At 24.2% G+C, this 22,162-nt stretch overlaps 1 protein-coding gene across 2 annotated transcripts in view; it reads right to left on the bottom strand.

Moving 5' to 3' along the window:
* Positions 1 to 229: 229 nt before the first annotated feature.
* Positions 230 to 22,162, bottom strand: part of sona (sol narae metalloprotease) — an 84,446-nt gene continuing 62,513 nt past the window's right edge. Inside the window, exons 3-17 of one of the 2 annotated variants that reach the window (XM_011504660.1) lie at positions 21,686 to 21,746; positions 18,813 to 19,024; positions 17,137 to 17,226; positions 13,398 to 13,599; positions 12,280 to 12,412; positions 11,253 to 11,382; positions 10,435 to 10,577; positions 7,921 to 7,976; positions 6,156 to 6,282; positions 5,223 to 5,387; positions 4,735 to 4,861; positions 4,547 to 4,651; positions 4,038 to 4,195; positions 2,702 to 3,159; positions 230 to 874 (exon numbers count right to left, since the gene is read on the bottom strand). In XM_011504660.1, coding sequence (XP_011502962.1) covers positions 744 to 874; positions 2,702 to 3,159; positions 4,038 to 4,195; positions 4,547 to 4,651; positions 4,735 to 4,861; positions 5,223 to 5,387; positions 6,156 to 6,282; positions 7,921 to 7,976; positions 10,435 to 10,577; positions 11,253 to 11,382; positions 12,280 to 12,412; positions 13,398 to 13,599; positions 17,137 to 17,226; positions 18,813 to 19,024; positions 21,686 to 21,746 — 2,298 coding nt within the window. In that variant the 3' untranslated portion in view covers positions 230 to 743. Of the gene's footprint in view, positions 875 to 2,701; positions 3,160 to 4,037; positions 4,196 to 4,546; positions 4,652 to 4,734; positions 4,862 to 5,222; positions 5,388 to 6,155; positions 6,283 to 7,920; positions 7,977 to 9,863; positions 9,917 to 10,434; positions 10,578 to 11,252; positions 11,383 to 12,279; positions 12,413 to 13,397; positions 13,600 to 17,136; positions 17,227 to 18,812; positions 19,025 to 21,685; positions 21,747 to 22,162 lie in introns of both variants that reach the window. The other variant, XM_011504661.1, reaches the window with a different exon arrangement.

A 22,162-nucleotide genomic window follows, 5' to 3' on the forward strand; every position in this document is an offset into this window, starting at 1 on the left:
AAAAAAAAATAGAAGGAAAAGTATAGAAAGGAGCGGAGAAGATTGGAAATAAAGGGATAGTCCAGGCGATTCCTCCATGCGAAAAAAGAAGCGTTAAGCTGTCGCGAGTTCATCCAAAACGCAGAAAAACAATATATTTCTCTCTTTTTCTCTGCCTCTCTCCCTCTCTATATATCATATATATATATCTGTCTATCTGTCTATCTATCTACGTATCTATTTATCTATCTACCTATGTATCTGTTTATCCATTTATCGATCGGTACCTTTTTGCCTGGCTGAAGATCTATTTCCTACAAATATCACGGATTGACGCATTTTATTAACACCAATCAATAGAGAAAGAGCAAGAATAAAGATATACGTGGAAGGCAAAGAATAGAAAGAGAAAAGGGGTAAGGATAAAAAAGGAAAATTTCCGTATATCTTCTAACTTCTGTAACCAGCCGTGCTCATCCTTCCTTCCTTCCTTCCTTCTTTTTCTGACTCAGTTTTCTTATATTATTCTTTTTTACATTCATTCACTACTCTTCATCTTTCACTTGAAAAACAAAAACAAAAAATAAAAAATAATCTGCTACACACTTTTCTACGAAACGAATCGATTGCATTGCGTTAACAGTCATTGTGCTTTTTCATCAGGAGAGCACTTCGGCATTTCACTTTGATACCCTCGCTTTTCACATTCTTTTAATATTGGTACTCGCATTTTCATTTTTCTTTTCTCTGTTTACAGCTAGTTTTCAGCAAATTGTCTTGAGGGATGCACAACAACGTCTTCTCACTGATTGCAGATGGCACAGCCATGTCCTCAGCCTGTCGATCAGCTCCGCACAATCTGTCCCCACGTCCTGACATTCATCTACCTCTGTTTCTGCATTCACCAAATAAAATATATGAAAATATCCATTAATATTGTAATTATTAAAAAGATATTATTACAACAATAAAATAGCAATGTTCAGATATAACTAGTGTTAGAAGAACAATTTTTCGCCATATCAATAATTAATTCGTATTCAAATTAAATTATTCATATGGTTATTATTTTCACTAAACCTTATTTATTAATATATAAAAATACAATTATTTCATTCAATAATTTTTAACTATATATTTTATATTTCATTATTATATTGAAATGTTAAATAATATTCGATAATAATGTTATATAATATGATATTGAAAAAATCATTTTCACTCTTGCTTGATTTTGCACATTTTTTTTATTTTAGGTAATATTGTATTCCAGAAAAAATTTTGTAATAATATATTACTATGAAATAAAATTAAATAATAAAAGAAAAAAATATTTTATTTTAATTTTTTATTTTTATAAGATTTTATTTTTAAAGGATTTTATTTTACTCTAAAATTAAAACGTTATTATCTATTAAATGAAAAGTAATAAAATTTATAGATAGACTTATAGATATTTGTTACATATTATAGAAATAGTATTTATATAAATAAATATTTGTTAGATATTTTAGAAATAGTAATTAAATAGTAATTAAAAATTAAATAGTAGCTAAATGTATGGCTTGCAGTGTTTTTTATATGTAAGATTTATGCAATCTCTTATATACCCCGTTGTAAACACTTTATTTAGAACCAAACTTATTTATATGAAACTTGAAATAATAACCAACATTTCAATAATTGCATTTAATTTATTTTGAATTTAGAATGATTTTTTTTATATTTACATAATATTAGAAAAAAATTAATAGTTTTTCTAATGTTAATAATTCCTTCTTAACAATATTCTTATATTTCTTTCTATAATTTCTTTGTACTAAATTAATCATATATTTTCTATCATTAATGAATTAATTAAAATAGCATACTTTTAGAAAAAAAAGATATTAACGTTAAATAAATAGAGTTTAACAAATGCTTAACGGTTCAGATTATATTAGTTAATACCTATTGAGATAAACTGTTTATTATTAGAGAAAGAATAGTTTGGTAGACATTAAAAAATGATAATTATGAATGTAATGTACACATTTAAATTACAATAAAATCAAAAGATGTTATTAAAAATAAGAATTCTGGATAAATATCGAGATTATATACAAATCTAAAAAATTTAATACATGTCATATGAATTAGTTAAGAATTAGATAAGTAAAATTTTATAAGATAAACATATTATAAATAATATAGCAGATACAGAATAATTTAGCTAAAAGTGTTAAAATATAGATTTGTATAAAAAAACCTTAATATATTATAAATTTAATAATAATAATAATAATACTTAATAGTATATAATAAAAATAAGCATATTTTTGGTGGAAAATTCCAAAATTATAGATCATTTTGTAAAATATGATGTATCAGCATACTTGAATAAATAATACTTCTGTAAGAGAATGCATAAGTTTAAATGAACAAGTGTAGAGAATACACATAGGATTTAGTAGGAATAACAGTAGTATTGTAGCCGTTAGACATAAGGAAAACCTAGAATGTGAAAAACATTGCCTTAGCTGAAAGATTCTGGAACGATTCAACTAAAAGATGAGAGAATTTTGAAATGATAACAAAGTAATTGAGGCACAAATTCGACAATGTTGCAAAGATATAGAAATAATAAATCAATAAACAATTGGAGTACCGAAAAAATTTTAAAGAAAAGAATAGCTTTGACATAGTCTGCTTATAAAGTTTTGTCGATGGGCTCCATCCTTACCATGACCGTAAATTTGTGGAGCGTATTGGACGCCATTGTTGCTAGTCATCGCGATCGATGTTGATCTGGCGGTACTCTTATATCTGAACGGAGTGACTTTTGGATAGCTAACCTCGTTCGGGCTCTCATTATCTTTGATATCATACGCGTGTGAATAATCGTAAATGTTCGTCCTCCTAGTCGTGGCAGTAGTATACGCATTAATATTATAATAATTACTATTATTAATAAAGTCGTTATTGTAACCATAACTATATATCCGATAATAATTATCAGTAATGAAGTTACTGACAGTCGAGTGGGTGTAGCGCGGATATGATGTCGGCGTCGTCGGATAGTACGACGTAGACAGGTTCGGAGACCTTGTCGCGATTGTTGACGCGATTGAATTCGAGTACGGTGTTGTATATTTATACATTGATTGATAAATGCTGCGTGTAGTACCATCCCATGGATACCTGTATAGTATATTTGTATTATTCTATTGTGTTTAGCTTTCTTAATTTTTGTTTGGATTATAAGGAATAGAGAGGAGTTAATCGTGGGAATTATGTCGTTTCCTGTATTAGCATTAGATGTCAATTTATGAAAGAATATGAAAGTACTGTTTTAACGACAAAATCATAGGTTACGTGTAATAATAGGTTCGTGTACAGTAAAGTCACTTTTATTTTAACGTATATTTCTTTTTAATGAAAATTTTAAAAAATGATCAAAATACATATATATATTATATATATATATATATACCCATAAATATATATGTGTCCATCACATTCATCTAAATGCTTTGTTTTTAATATATATAGTATTTTTCTAATTTAAATTCAAATTTTTAAAAATTTAAATTATAGAAATAATATTTTTCTAATTGTTCTACAACATTTTTACTAAGTTTTAATATATGAAATATAAAATCAAATATAAAAAATTTATAAAATTATTTCTATAAAAGCAAAATAAGGATGTCAAATAGTCGATAAATCAGGTTCCTAACTTTCATATTCTCATTAATTTCAATAAACATTTGTTATATAAATCTTTTCATAATTTTTTACGTCTTACAATGCATAATTCAAATAAAAATTCCAAATCATTAGATGTTATAAAGATCTATTAGAGGAACTGAAAGAAATTTCCATTAAATCGGTATTAACTTATTTTGATTTTTAGAATTAGGATTTTAATACAATTTTTTTCAATTTTGAAGCATAAAAATAACATTATAAACAACTTAAATTACATGTAATAATTCTATTAAATGTCATATTTTTATTACTTTTATATTTAAATCATAATTTCAGATAAATTTCATCATTCGTATATTTTGTTTTACCTGTATTCTGTTGTACTGGTATTGTATCGCGTATAGAAAGGCCGACTTTGCGTAGCAGCGTTATAAAAATTTTCTCGTCGTACATACGTCGGCACGTTCTGTGTATAATCGGGAATAATATTCTCGTGTTCAGCTACACATTTGCCATTTAAGCAGTACTGGAAACAATAAAATATGCCGAATAAATATATTATAAGAATATTTTTATTATTAATTCACAATCAAACTGTTTAATATATACAAGCAACAAGTAGGTCAAAGCTCTAATTTATCCATCTCTACTCAAATAGTTGTAATTATTCATTGTGTTTTTTTGTAAATTTATAAAAGAAATAAATCTGTTTTACCTATTATTAGAAGGTAATAATATTTCTTCTAATAAGTAAAAAATTCTTACTGCATTATTCAACAAAAAGTCTACCACAATTATATTTTCTTTAATTACAGTTGACTATTGTTTAATAATTTCATTATCAAATAAATAAATAATATAAAATTAATTATCGTACTTGACCATCTCCACAGGGAGAACCTTCAGCTGCTGGTCTGTAAGCCACACAATAACCAGAACTAGCATCGAAGCAAAATAGCTGAGCACAAACTCGATCATCTTTCTATTAAGAAAATATATACGTAGGAATAAATAACATAAAATAATATATCGATTAAGCAAAAAATTAAGATCAACAATTCTTACGAAGCACGCGCTCGTTCCACGATCTTTTCGACATTGAGCATCAAGTGACAATAATTTTCCTGGCAATACTCTTGAAAGCGCTTCATCCTCGTGAGGAGCATTGTAAAGACAGGTCGCGGTATCTCCACTAAATTTTTATGACATATTATATAATTTCTTTATTTTAGTATATTTTAATCTGAAAAAACATTGACTAAAAATGAAAATCATTATGAAAAATTCTAAAACCAAACTGTCAAATTTTATACCATTTATTTAAAGAAAATTCACTTTAAAGAACATAAATATAAACCTAACGTTTAATGTTATTAAAGAATAATATGAATAATTACATTTTCAATAATAAACTGGAGTTTCAGAATTAGAGATTATTATTATTCAGAATTAGTTTCAGAATTTTTTTTAGTATTATATTGTACTGTACATTATTTTTTCAATTGTTAAATAACTTCTTATCAACTTTTCAAAAAAAACATTCATTTTTTTACTTTAAAAAATGATGAAAGGATGAAACACTGCAGTGAGACCATTTGAAACCTTTTTCGGTATGCCTGAGATCGCTCATAATATATCCATCTTCCCAACGACATTTTTCAGCTCCTGGTCCACCAAGGTAACTCGGTGGTGGTGAGCCATCATGTACTGCACCCAGCCTAGAATTTAAAATATTTTCAAAATTTACTTCTAATATCACTTCTTCTACCACAGTTTAAATATTATAATAATTATAATGGAAGAACTTTCCGCATATTGAAATACAAATAACAAACAATAAATCATTATAATTAAAGAATATTTAAAATTAATAATAATTCTTTTTTTAATCATGTTTTATTTAAACATTATTCAATATTAAGAAATTAAAAAAAATACATAAACTATAACTACTAAATTTTGAATAAACTATAATATTATGCAGAAATTCATTAAATAATTCTTTGGAAGCATTCGAAGAATTATTTTATTTTCAAACTAAAAATTCTTTAAATAAAAGTATAATATATTATATAATATAAAAAATATTTTCGAAAAAAGTAAAACTAAATATCAGTAATAAGAAATGACATTAATACTATTATTAAGAGCATTTATTTGAAATCAAATTTAAAATCAAATATAAAATAAATATATTTTGCAAATTCAACGCCATAATAGCATTGATATTTATATACATACATAATTTTAATCATAAATAGCAAATAATTTTATTATCTAAAGGTGTATAGACATAAAAACTTTCACATATATGAATTTAAAAGTTTTTATTTTTTAGTTATTATTATGCGTAAATGTAATTTATTAAAAAATTTGAATTTAATAAATTATTTTTAAATTATCTATATGATTTTTTACTACCATTATTTTACTTATTAAGAAAAACTGTTTAGTATGCTTATATTATTAAATGAAAATTTACTTACAAATGTCCAACTTCGTGAGCAGCAACGATAATACCACTGAAACCGCCAGTATCTTCAATTATAGCCACTGAATTAACTTTTTCAAGTCTCTTGTTCACAACACAAGCTCCACCCACGTACGCAAAACCTATGTAAAGAATATTTATCAGCCGATTCTCGCAAAACATTTTGTGTATTGCAATAAGTATTGTAGTATAGAGTTAAAGAAGCTAATTACTTCGTTTACTATATTCAGCATTAAAGATTATCATTATCACGCAGTTTTATTTAAATTAATACAAGAATAAGATTATAGCTATATATAAAAGTGTCATTATTTTTTGCATATGAAGAAATAATATATTTTTTCAGAATAAATTGTATTTAAGTTTTTTTAAAATATTCAAGTATATGAAAATAATTATATATTTTTAAACGATATATTTTCTTAGAATAAAGACACTTTTTGTTAATTAAATGTTAGAATAGTTAATATATTATATTTTTATTAATGATAATAATATCGAAAATAAAATTACTATAAGCTTTTGCTTGTATAAAATTAGTACGTTTAAATATTATTTTGCAGCACATAATAATAAATATTAGATGGGTCCTGGGCTTTCCATGTAATCGGCATGCATCTGGTGATAATTTTATCATGAAGATACGTTTATTGACAAAGTCATATTTTAATTCAATAGGCCGAGCTTGTTCTATCTATTTATTCTAATACTAAGCATTTATACTTTTTGTATACTACACTTACATCAAAAGTTAAAAATTAATTGTAAAACTTCGTGACTAATTATTATATAATCAAATTTTACGATCTCATATTGTATATTTGTTAAATATTTCTATTAACGATTTGACTTATATTAAATCAGAATAACTAGTAATTTAATTTAGCATTAATTGTACAAATAATTTCACCAGTGATTTCTTTGTTTTAGTTAAAAACTTACCGATCACATTCCACGTGAGTAAGGCAGCCAAAAAGCAAAAAAATCTTAAAAGAATATTACAAGAAAGAAAACAGATATTTATTTTATAGTAGGAATACGAGAGGATCTTTGTCATAAATAAAAATCTCATGTCACGTATTTAATGAAACCGCAATGTCTTGTAATTATTTACGTAAATATCATTACGTTACTTTCAACCTATATTAACGGAAGAATTAATTACAAAATACATCATATCAGTTAACGCTAATAAATAAGTAAATAATAAAGATGAAACTTGCGAACTCTAGTTATTCAGTCATATACTTACATTTAACAAATATTTTTTCAAAGGCTCATATATATTTTAACAATAATGCATGTTTTTAAATATTATAAACTAGTATAATTTTAAAATAATTTAATTTTGTTTTAAATTATATTATAAAAAATAATATAAATAATAATAAGAAGTAAAAAGGTAAAGAAATTGTGTGCAAAATGTAAACAAGAGACACATAAGATTGAGTAAAAACCAAACGCAAAATCGTAGATATACGATTAATAGAATAAAAGGGAAAAGAGTGAAAGCTTAGAATCGAGATTGTTGATAAGAGCATTATAAAATTAAATATAAGAAAAGAAATAACTGAATAAACTATATAATAGAAAAAAGCGTTAAAAACGCGTAAATATAAATCAAGTAAAAAATAATGAAGTAACATACAAAAAAGAAAAATAAAGAATAAAGTGCCTCATCACATAAATTTAACGAGCTGAATTATGATATTTTTTATTAAATATTTTCACTTTTTGTGCTTTTCTCATAACAAACATACCTGCGGTTCCTCTATTGCACACGTCATTCGCATATTGCCTCCTGCACATATCTAATCTGTAACGCAACAACAAAAAAACCTCTTTTATCATCGTTACTTATTTTGCATCTCTCAAGGTTATTGACATGCGAGTCTCACGGGACATTTGAGTAAAGGTGCACGTAACGACATAATGTTGAACGTATACAGTCTTCGTGATACATGACAACATATCTGCTACGTGAACATCAAACTAGGAACGATGGAAAAAAGGAAAAACCTTTCTCCAAAAAAATATAAAGCTATGTTTTAAATAATCATATTATTAATCATAGTTCAGAAATTATTGTAAAGAAAATTAATAATTGTAAAAGAAGTAGAAGAAAGGACATCATTTCATCACGAGTCCTCGTAGTTTATGATCCTTCGTGTTTCTCTTAAGTTTTTGTGAGACAAGTTAGGCGGCTGTTAATAGCTGGAATTAATTTGAATTACAAACTAAATCACTAAATTATGATGTAAAAATAGTTAAAATGATGCATGTGCTATTAACATACTTCTTAAAAGCAATGATGAGAATAAAAGGGTTATTTTCAATAAAAAGAAATTTCTCAAAATTTTGTTTATCTGATAATTCAAAACTTAGTTTTGTTATTTATATTGAATAATGAATTTAATGAAATGTACACGCGAAGATGTTACAGAATAAATGAAATTTATATAAAATAAATATGAAACTTTAAAAACGAACAAGTATTCTAAAAGGTAAACGGTAAAGAGCACTGAGACACTTGAATGTGTTTAAATACCTTTAAAATTAATTTTAAATGGGATTGAATAGAAGAAAGTTAGAATGTGTTAAACCATTACGTGCTGCATGTTTCTTACATTGATATTTTCATTAATCTACAACCCGCGACCTGTAGCCTTCTAGACACTGTACATGCTTCTTCAAAAATAGTATGACGCTTTGTGAAAGTTCACCTTTATTCATATTTTAGATCCATCAGTATTAAAAATATATAATTTAATTACTTATTTTTTAATTTTATTAGGAGTTTAATCTTATGAATTCAATTAAGGATGTTTAGATACTACACAAAGTGTATGTTTTTTGATAATACACGATATATTAAATCTATATTATAATAGTAATATGTGTTTTATTAATTAGAATTTGTATACATAATTATTTTATATTAATTAATTTGAAAAGTCATACATGTATACATATTTTGTACTGTTAGATTCAAAAGATAAAGTATTATATAAGTATAATAATTAGAAATAATAATTGAAAAATTAATATATACAACTTCTATATTTATACATAAGTATTTAAAATTACAATCGTTGAATTCAATAAAATTGTATTCATTTGGAATTACAAACAAATAAGACTTTTTATTCTCTGAAGTTTTACAAGTATTTAGAACGTACGTAGTACTTAATGGATGTATGCGAGGAACTTTCACAATACGTGACTTAACTCCATAAAATCTACTCCATGAAAAGCGATTTTCATTATTTCTACGTAATTTTATTTTTTCGTTCATCCACATTTTATATATATATATATATATATATATATATATATATATATATATATAGATATATGTATATAATACTATTAAAAATTAAAGACAAAATCAAGAAATTCATTGCCCATGCCCTATAAAGCTTCTTATAAATGTAAATGAAAATCGCTCGATTGTATATACATTATCCCAATTTTATAACTAAATAATACATTACTTTATATATACATATATGTATATACAAAAAACCGAATTATAGGATTACTATATACAAAATCAATGTCTGTCGTTCAAACTAAATAATCGCTCACAAACTTAATGATACATACATATATATATTAATACAATTAAATAATGCGAATAATTAAGAATAAAAACAATAAATATAATAATTGGAAAGCATGATCGCTATATAATAAACCATACCGGCAGTTCCCTTAGTGCAGCGGCCGCCTTTCCTACGACGGCACATATCATACCTGTTTTACGAAATAAAAACATGGACAGTATGAAGTCATCAAAATGCTTCAAAAGAAGGGCTATATATAAAGTACCTGCATAACTGTATTGTTAACAATGCTTATGATATTTTAAATACATTTATACTATATTATTTATTTCCGATGGCAATGATTGAAATTGAAGTGAGAATAAAAAGCTCTTGTGCAGTATACCATTATTTTAATAAATATCTCTAACGGTCCTTCAATTTTACCTATTTTTTTAATTTAAAAATTTATGTTTTAAAATACGTTACTAAATATTCTTACAAGTTTAAACAACAATTAAAATCTAAAAGACTATTAGAGAATTAATTTATCATTAATTGCAATTAAACTAATGAAGTATTCATTGTAATTTTCAATTTTTGTACAAAATAATAGAATAATAAACAAATATACCGAATTTTAGTGACTTAATTAAAAAAAGTGTGCAGAAATATTAATTTTTTCAATAAAAATAATGTATCTATCACGGAGAAATAAGACACGCTTACTTTGTGACGGCAACAGCGATGTCGTAAACAGGAAGTCTTCTTTCTCGAAATAGGTATTTGCCCATGTCGGTCAGAGCAGCTGCCGAATCGATCGCATCTCGTCCCACGCGATTTCTTTCTAAATACGGCGTGGCATCTCTTCCCTGCAATAAGCCATTACAAAAACGATGAATTTTTGCACTTTCATTTTAACACAATTTCTCATTAGATATGCGTGAATTCACATAAATAAATGTATATGTTATATTTATATTTTATATTTATAAAAATTCTATATAGAAAATATTAGATAACATATATAATAATATTTTTTTATCAAATCTATGTATTTATTAATACCTTTTTTGTTTTTTATTTTTTTTTTTTTGTAAATAAACAAATGTTTAACTATTCTCGTATTAATAATATAATATAAACATTTTTCTTTTTATAATTATAATTTAAAAAATGAATATATATATATATATATGATAGTGTTTTAAACTATTATAAAGAAAACTATGAAAAAATTATATATGTAGATTATGGTTATTACTCGATGTTCAATAAAAAAAACTTTATTATGATAAATATATTCTTAATCTAATTAATATTTAGTCAAAAGTTTAACCTATAGTTAAATCTAGAATAATATAATTAATTTGCATATTATGATTTTATAAATAAAGAATAGGTATTAAAATACGAATATAGAACCGTCCGAATAAATTAATTTTCAAAGATTATAATGCTCAAAAATCCATAAATATATATTATGAAAATTTAATATCTATATTCTTCTTAATATTTATTCTTAATAAAGTTCACTCTTTACTCACTCGTGAGATAATAATTCCTGCAATACTAATACGTATTTTAGGGCCTTTTAGTAACTTGTACCTAAGATCTACTCCATTCCAAAAAGACACAAAGTATCGTTTTATCTGCACATTATCACCGCCATGTAATCTAAAGAAATAGAAAAAAAATCTAAAAATTAAAGATAAAATCCTGTCGCTTTATTTCGTTTAAAGGAAATATGATAACATCTACCTTATTGGAGTACTATTAATGATTTAATAACAAAATTTGTAGAATGGAGACTTTTCCAATCTATTTACAGTTCCAAAGTAATAAGTATTATTAAACTTCAATAAACTTATTTCATTAACCGTGTTTAACAAGTACAAGTAATGAATGAAGAATAAAATTACTCCTAATTCTTACATGCTTAATAATCAATTAAATTAATAAAATAATTTTAAGCAAATCTTCTTCGTGATAAACATATGTTAATTAAAAGAATATTCTAAGATAAACGAATCTATTTTTATTCATTTAATTATATGAAACAGCATTATTTAAGATGCATTTTTACTAAATATTGATATAAAAATTCGATATTTCATTAAAAAAAAAAAAAACTATTATGACATAGATATCTATTTCTAATCAATTCCCAATTAAATAACTTAATTTATTAAACTGTCTATGTTATATTTAATGTATCGTATATATTACTGTTATATTTATACTAAATAAAAATAAAAGAAATATTTTAAAAGAAATCTCCATTTATTTATTATAATCTAATAACAAAAATGATTAATTGACATATTGGAAATACGAAAACAATTTTTGTATTTTATAATGATAATAAACTTGCACTCTTTAAATTTAAATCCCTATTTGAATATAGTAAACTGGGAATACTCAATGAGATTTTCTTATACTGATAAATATTTAAATTATACAATCTATACTAAAAATACAAAGAAATCATGAATTGACATTTTAAATAGTATACTAACAACATTAAAAGTAGTACAAGTAAAAGTAATATTTGAAATTTTATGTTACGTTTACCTGTATCCATCATAATCTACTATGCATAGAATTTCAGGATAAATTACATATGGTGCTTCTCGCTTCGACCTATTGTTACCAGTTGATCTCTTTGATCGGAATCGTGTAGATAGACGATCTGGTTCCATAAACGCTAACAAAATTTATGAAAAAACTATTAATATTCAATTTTGTGCTAGATGTAAAATGAAATATTATTTTAGATACTAATTTGACAAAAAATTATTTCTGAGAATTAGATATTTCGAAATACATAACAAATTTGGGTCCTATCAATAAATTTCAGTTGATTTCTTTGCAGTATTTATAAATATTTTATGTACTATAAAACTTTTCCTCTAAATTATCATATTTAATTATTATATTATGTTTTATTAAATATAATTATTTAATTACATTAGTATATCTTTAAAGGATTTTATTTTTTATTCAATTATATTTTTAGTCAATTAAGTCTCTTTGAAATTTTTACAAGTTCAATTATATGTATTCATATTAATATCTTTTAGGTACTATCCTATACCATAATAAAATTGACTATAATACTGTAATGATAATAAAAAGTATGATTATTAAATAGAAAAATTAAATTTTTCTTTCTTAAATATAAAATAATGAATCATTTATTTGTATCAAATTAAACTATAAAATTATTCCTAGAATTAAAAATCATTACCATAATTATAAAGTAATTGGTATTTATTTTGCAATAGCCGTATAAATACTAAATTTGTAATTAATTACCCTACACCTAAAGAGCCTTACTACATATATGTCTACAGTTTAATCTTTATTATTGGTTATATAAATTTTTAAATAGTCATAATTATATTTATATTAATACTTATTAATAAACTCTTTAAAATATCTGGAAAGCATATTATTTACAAAATCTTCAAAAAATCAAATACAATATATTCCAAGACTAAATAAATTTCATTAAATTAGTTAAAAAATAAAATACTCTTACAAATAAATAATCATACATACCTTACGTTTTTTTATTTATTGGATTGATTTTGAATTATATCAAAGAAAATTTCTATTAAGCTATGTTTAGACAATACTATAACAATATTTAATAAAAAAGGAAAATACTAGAAAAAATCTTTTCTTACCAAAATCACTATACTCGGCATCCATCGCCCATATTTTCTTTTTGTATACAATATGATGATTTGTATGCGCGAGACTGCGTTTAGCCCTTGTTATGTTTGGTAATAAATGTGGCTCGTGCAGATAATAAGCCTTACTTACAACTTCCTTTATCACTCGCTCGGGAAGTGGACGAATCACCAAATCTGCTCCAATATTTCCGTCCTACATAAAATATTTTTATTAAGGTTCAATTTTATATTAAAAGTCGCTATATCATTTTTAATGAATTATTAAATTAAGTACTACAGCAAATTTGTTATAAATAAATTTAGTATTTTTTTTGTAACTTCAATAATGATAATTTTCAAAATAGATATGATAAAATTTGAAAAATTTATTTTAAAATCAAGCAAGTAAATAGACAGAATGTATCATTCAAATCTAAATGAACAATTTGTGTAAAACTAAATATTTCACAAGAATAGTTAATTAAGTAATTATCATCTATACACTGCAAAACTTAAAGAATCAACTTGTCTATTTGCTTGCTGTCTGACTCTTTCTCTCTCTCTCTCTCTCTCTCTCTCTCTCTCTCTCTCTATATATATATATATATGCATAATCTATGTATAAACTGCTTGACTAAATAAAAAACTAAAAGAAATATATACTTTAGCATGTTTGGTTATGTTCAAAATTGCGAGAACCCTTCCCAAGACATTCAACATCTGGCAAACCCAAGTCATTAGATATCTGCTAAATCCAAATCACTACACACCTGGAAAACGCAAGTCGTTACACTTCTGGAAAACTCAGGTGCTTAGATGTTTGGAAATAGTCGTTACATCTTAAAGTTAAAATCTAATGGTACACAATCGCATACACTGTTGTCAAATCTAGCCATACTGTTGTTTGCATAGTTAAAGCAAAGACGCTTCAATCAGGGCTCCCTCTTAGCGGGGACGCCAAGAGATAGACTACTCTCTCTAATTGAAGAAGCCGAAGGTAGAGGCACTCCAAGTAGAGACGACAAGGAAAGGCGCGCTCTGATAGGAGACACCAAGGACTGGCGCCCCTAAGTGGTGACGCCGTTGTCAGAGGAAGGCTCTTAAGGGAGACGACCACAAGAAAGAGGTGCTCTCTTACGGGGAACGCCGCGGAGAACGAACATGCACTCATCACTGGAGCTGTCAAGGAAGAAGGAAATTCCCTCCGCAAAGTCGGCAGTCAAGTCACTTAGTGCCACTGCATAACAGCTCGAGGTGCCGTAGCCACCTTTCTCGGGTAGAGTTTCTCAAGGATTCAGTGTCACCACGCACTCTATCGAGGATTCAGTGCCAACGCGCACTTTCTCATACTAGGTGCCATAGCCACCTATCCCTCACCAGAGTTTCACAACAATTCAATACTACCGAATACTATTTCAAGGATCCAGTGTCAACGTGCATTTTTTTAAGGAGGAGACCACAAGCAAGTGACCACCACGTGGCACTACAAGAAAAAGTGTCCAGAGATTTACGACCCCATACTGCTCCGTGTAAACATCCACCACCAAGCGCACTACGTCAAGAGGATCCAGAGATTTACGAGCTTCTACCTCTACATGTAGTACATGCTAACCCCACGTGGCAACTACCACGGAATTGCAAGATCTCAACGATTCTCATCATCAACTTTGAATCATTATAGCGTAGTTTGTAAAATGAAACGCAATAAACAGCAAGAAACTAATAATGAAGTTAATTACTAATAAAGAAAATATAAAAAAAGGTATAAATTTCATTGTACTTTGAAAAACAAGAGAAAAATGCATTAATTGAAATCGAAATAGGTCCATAAATGATATATATATATATCAGTACTAATAATAGAGAATTAATATTAATAAATAATAATATTAGCAAATTTATCTAATATTTTATTTAAATATTATTTATAAATTTTTAAAAGGTTCAGTAATCATTTATACACTTCTATAATTATTTAAAAAACCAATTTATCTTATCGTAATGTCTAATCTTAATTTTAACAAATGGAAATATAACATTTATTTATAATGTATAACCAAACAAATGAAATAAAACCAAAATAAATCTAAATATTATTATTATATTATGTTTTGATAAAAATATGTAAAAATCTATAAATGACACTTGAAGAATAGATATATTTTTTGGAATAATCAACATATGTACATTTTATATTATTCGTTGAATAAATTATTAGGAAACTTTTATTTATGCTTAATTTATATTAAATAACTATATTTAAATAAGTATATATTATATGGGATACGTAAATTAAAATAATTTCATCAATATAGAAATAAACTAAACAATTATAGGCTGTATTATTTCTATTAATGCATAGTAAAAAATATATGGTATTTATATCAATTCTTAATATTATTGTTATTAATATTAATGAAATTGATATGACTTTTAATGAATTTAAAATCTTTCTACTATAGAATTGAGTAAATTATTCATTTAATTTTTATATTGAAATAACATACACAAATTATATAATCATACATATTACCCACACATATATTTCAATTAATGCTACTTATATTTATTTTATTCTTTCGATCATAAAATATGTTTAAGATTTGTGCATATTTCAAATTAATATGTTTACGTATCAACATTTTTTCTACATAATAGAGGTTTCGTAAATATATTCATGAGTAATAATCACAAATCATTTTTATCATAATGATCTATCTATGAAATTTAAAAAAAGCAATAATACTATAAATACTAATCCATGATTTGTGAAAATATTACACCTAGAATTTCCCAAACCCATTATATCTTTATTGGGAGCAACAAAGAATAAAGAAATTAGGATTCGTAAATAATTACGAAAATTAACATAAAAAAAGCTGAATTACGTCAGAAAAACGATATATACTTCATTTCTTTCTGTTGATTGTTGTTATTTTTGACAAGTACTATATTAAAAAAAAAATCCGTATGATCAATACTTTCATTATAATGCTTTTATTAGCTACAATAAATACGTACATATTAAAATTATTGGATTATATTACTGTAGAACATCTAATTTAATATTCTATCATAAAATAATTATTTTAATAAAAACTATCACTAAAAATTTACTATAACAAAAATTTAATACCATTTAAAAGAAATTATTAAATAATATGTTTTTAATCATATACTATAGTCACTTTTTATAAAAAAAATAATGTTTAGTCTTTTGAGAAACATGTATGAATATATTTGTCTTAGATAGTCCACAAGGTGAGTATATAAATTGTATTATTTTTAAATATTGACAATCATAAAATATAATGATATGAAAATGATTTATTTATATATTATAAAATTGACAAATAAATTTGAGAGCGGAAATCTGTCAGGCAAGTATGAATTTCTTAACTCAAAGAAAAGGAGAGAAAAGTATACAACGTTCCAATTGAATAAATAATGGAAAACGAGCACAGTATTCTTATGGAATATTGACACATTTAAAAATCCATCGGCAACTATATGATGAAGAAACTTCAAAACTTCTGAATTGATCACCATTTCTTTCTAACTCTGTTCTCATTCTTCTCCTTTTTACTGTGATATTTTTGTGTTCAACTAATTGTTCAGTGGAGAATTATTATAACATCCGCAAACAGTATACTAGGCCAATGTGTACTTCGTATCAACCGATAATCATAAAATTCTTATGAAAAAGCATTATGTTAAGACAGAAAAGCACAAGTGCGCCTTACCCACTTACCACAAGGACTTTACCACTGGCGTCTCGATGCAGCAGAATGGAAGCCATATTCTGCGTATCCTGGTACACATCGCCGACATTGATACCTTCCTATCGAACAAATAAGGATCAGTAAGCACTCATTTTTCGATCCACTCACGCCTCATATTCATCCATATTTCTCTTTTTTTTTCTACTTGGATCGATTCGATTGCTAATCAGAAATCTAATATTTCAGTCTTTCCTACTATATGTAATTGAGAAAGTATAATTAATCATACTCATCACCAACATACACTTATTATTAGCCAATATCTTTAAGCCAATAACAAACATATTTTGTACAATAATAAATAAATAAATATATGTAACGATGATTTGACATTCATAAAAAAAAAATAGTTTCCTAAATTCCTAAAAAAGACCTTCCTAAATTTTTAGTTTTTTTAAAGCAGAAAAACTAAGAAGTAGGAGCTAAAAAATGAAAAGTTTTCTATTTAAAAAAAAACAGCAACAAGTTTTCTAAATACATTTTATCTTTTTACAGCTATAGTTTTACAAAAATAAATAAAATTACTAATAAATTTTATAAGAATGTATCTTGCTATAATTTAATTTATATAATGAAATTATTTTTAGTTAATTTAATACATACTGATTATCATATTAAACAAAATTCAACATAATTACAAACTTTATAAATTACATATTATACAAGAATTTATAAACAAATAAATACATAAATTAAAAATTTCCTTCAAATTTTTTATTTGTGTAATAAAAACTTACTGCATTAAAATGTTCAAAATATTCATTAATAACAATTATAAACATGTATTTAAAAAATATTTATAATTTAACTTATAAAAAGCAAATTTATATATTTAAGAAAATTAGTAGATACTTAAAAAACTATCGTTTATTATTTTAAATATATTTTATTTTTCTAAAAGTATATAAAATTTAATGTTATTAACAAATTGTTATTGCCAATACAAATCATAAATAAATGATATAAATTGATAGTATTCAAATTATATATTATAATATTGATATTCTATGTTTGTTCATTCTATTTTATATAAGTATGGTATGCTTAAAATTTAAACTGTTTTATAATACTACAAAAATATTGTCTTGAAAAAAATATTATCTTACATTTTTATGTAATTATTTTTTTTTTAAATTGTAATATTACAATAATTAATGATTTTTAAGAATATGTTAATTAATATATACCGATGCAATAAATATTTACAATTACATTAAATCGAAATAAGAATATTAAATAATTAAAAAACTGGAATATTAGATTTATGAATATTAAAAATGAATATTTTACAGCTAATAATTGAAGTGGAAATTAATATTTGTTATTAAATTTGTAAAAATAAGTGTATACTGTTAATAAAAATAATATTCAGGCAAAATATTTAACTACTTTACTATTATGAATTAGCTACTATACTACATTAATTATTAAAACCGTCTATTCGAATATTTTTTTTCTTTTATTAACCAATTTTATAATAGTATTATTACAATATTAAATTGAAGTTATATAATTAAAAGATGAAAATTAAACATAAGTATTTTTAACATTTTTCTAATATCATTGGAAATTTTACAGAACTTTTCAGAATACTATATAATTCAATAATATTAAAGTAAGCAATGAAAAAAACAAGCAAACATACTTCCGGGATCCGTTCATAATGCAAACCATCATGATTGGAGTCATTTCTTTCGACTGACCACATTGGTAACTGCCCTCTTAACCAAAGTCCATTATTTGGTTTTAAGGATAGCTTGTAGCTTTTTCCAAAGGCCTTCAGATGTAGCTCTTGCCATGTTTCCGGGCTTCTCTTGTGTAATGAATGTAGAACTGGTACTACTTCATAAACTGGAACTACAATAAATTACCAAATAATTACTTTGTATACCATTGAATTATTTTTTAAATTACCAAAATTTGTAAATAAGTAATTATTAGCATATATTTGAACGTTATTTTCTTTAATTGTATAAAATAGAAAAGTTTTTTAATTGGTTTTAATATTTCAGTATGATCTACACTACACTAATTACGCTTTTTTAGGCAATTTTCAAGATATATAGATATATATAAATGATATAATAACTTCCAATTATCATATTAAATGATTTTAGTAAGACTTTCATACTTCATATATTTGATAATTATCTAATATAATTTTATTTATAAAATTTCATATATGTACATTATTCGAAATTGAATTGATTATATTAATTCTACTTAATCAATTTATCTTTCTTTCGAATTATATTTTAAGTAAAATATTAAATAATATATTAAGTCGATATCCTGACGATCATAAAAATATATTCTTGATTTTAATGTATTAATATAATAAAATGGTTTTCATTTATCGTTTCTCCCAAAGTTTAATAGCTTTTAAAATCAAAAAGCTATAGGCGTACTTAAAATTTAACGATGCGAAATAAAATGATAAAATGCTAATAAGACATTCTTGACCACAAATAATTTCAGTTTCTTATCAAAAAATCGGAATCGTATAGGTTAATCAGATCCAATAAATCATACATAGTATGAAATATATTATAATAGGCGAAGTATATGTTATCTATGTTAGCATATTAAAAGAAAAATTTTAAAACATCTAAAAAATTCTTTTACTGTTTTCAATCATTTGTAGCTTGACTGGAAACTATAGCATTCTTATATATAGCTTTATATATAAATAATGTCAGAAACAACTAATTTACCCAATTTAAAAATATTAAATTTATTAAAAACCCTCGTTTAACTTTAAAAAATAACAAAAGATAAAGACAATTATAAAAGAGTCATGCATGACTTTAAAGTTAAATGAAGATTTATATTAAAAATTACTATTGATATCAATATTTTTAATAAAAAAAACAGTGTGAAAATAATTGGAAAGAAGGAGGTGACTCGTAGTCTTGATCTTATCGCTAGAGGAGAGCGCAGGCACGTGCGCACGATTTTTTTCTTTGAAATATTCATGTCGATGATTCAAAGCGATAAATAAAGATTTAACGCTGTGGTCTCCATACGCATAAGAAAAATGTGTGTTCATAAAACGTTGACTAGTGTTAGGTGCCTGCTTTCCAAAGGATTCCATCTTGCTATTATATATTACGAGACGTCTGAGTCACGTAGTCGATGACCCTGCCGCGACTTTTTCTCTTTATCGTTCTTCCTTTATATCTCTTTGTCTAGTCCTTTCTTTATTGTCTAGAGTATATATCCTACACTTCATCTGGAGCGATGTAGTTATTTCAATATTGGGCATTTTAAGAAAAATTTATTTCATAAAAATCTTTTCTAATACTTACATTTAATTTGTTTATTTATTAATAAAATTATGCATATATTATATATGAACAAAAAGCATTCATTTGATTAACTTAATGTAAATATTCTTAATGTAAATGTAAATATTTAAAAATTATTTTTAAAAATTTAATTTTTATCATTTTAAAACATCTTTAAATTAATTTGTAATATATTTAATAATACCTACATGTATTTTAATTTTTTTTTATATTAATATACTATTGAATTTTTATTACATGACTTTACAAATAGAAAAAATCATTATGTCTATTACCTATTAACATTTAAAGTATACTACTAATTTCACATATTATCTCAACATACTACTTGTACAAATTTACCTTTGCATTGCATAACTTCGCACTGTATATATACTCTTTTAAATTTCATCTAATCAATTCCCTATACTTAAAAAAATATAATAAATAATTTTAAGTTTTAGTTTAAAAATATTTTTAATACATATTTAATAAATAACATTAGAAATGTCTGTATAAGTAAGTTAATACATATGATACTAGTAGATACTATTAACGAAGAATTTAAAAATATATGCTTATATACATAAAATGTTGATTGTAAATAACAAATAACAGATAAATAAACAATAAATAAACAACAAATATCTATAGCAAAATTATATACTTTGAAAAACAAATTCATTTTTTTAAATTATTTTCATATATTTGTAATTTCTTTTAATGTTTCATTTACAGCTATTGATTAAAAGTTATTTTTCATAAGTATGAAATATCAAATATTTTTCATTCCATACCAATTTTTATATATATATATATATAAATGAAAATTTTTATTATAGCATTCTATATTATTTAAATAAATATTATCAATAACGATATTATTATTGTGAAGTAAGTGATATTGAAAAATTTATTAAAATGCATATTTTAACAAATTGCTATGAGTAATATATCTAAATATTAAAGTTTCCTTTAATATATATTGTACATCTACATATAAATTGCAGTATAAAATATATATATAGTTATTATTTATATTATGTCTTTATTATATTACTTTATTATTGTTTGAAATATAAACTTTTTAATAACAATAAACTTTAAATAACCTTATCGCCAACCAATTATTAGTAAATCTTACATAAATGAACAAATGTGAATAAAAATTTATTATTTATTTTTTAGTTTTCTTAATAATATTACTATATTCTATCGTCATTTGGCTTACCAGCTTCGTGTCCTGCTTGAAATACTGTTAGCAATTCCTCTCTTGTCATGTATTCGTGAATCTAAATAAAGAAAAAAACAATATTATAATTCATTGATTAGCTTTATTGTTATAACATTCATAAAAATTTACAAACATAATTAAAAATATAAAATTTATATAAAAAAGTATATAATATTTTTTTATTAAAAAAATATTTAATTATTTAGAAGTACCGATTCAACTATAATAGCATAATGTTAAATTACTATTACAATACCATTAGATTTTTTAACATGAAAAATGTCTGTATAAAAATATTTATAATTTATTAATATAAAAATTTAATATTATTGTTAAATATTATTGTTATTTTTTATACATGTAATAATTTGAATCATATTTTATACTACCGAAAATGAACTAAAATTTCAAAGTAGCATAAAACGAAATTTATTAAGAATTTTACTAAATAAGAAAGTATTTTGTTAATTTTTT

The sequence above is a fragment of the Ceratosolen solmsi genome, unplaced genomic scaffold (genome assembly GCF_000503995.2).
Source record: "Ceratosolen solmsi marchali unplaced genomic scaffold, CerSol_1.0 scaffold58, whole genome shotgun sequence".
Lineage (NCBI taxonomy): Eukaryota > Metazoa > Arthropoda > Insecta > Hymenoptera > Agaonidae > Ceratosolen > Ceratosolen solmsi.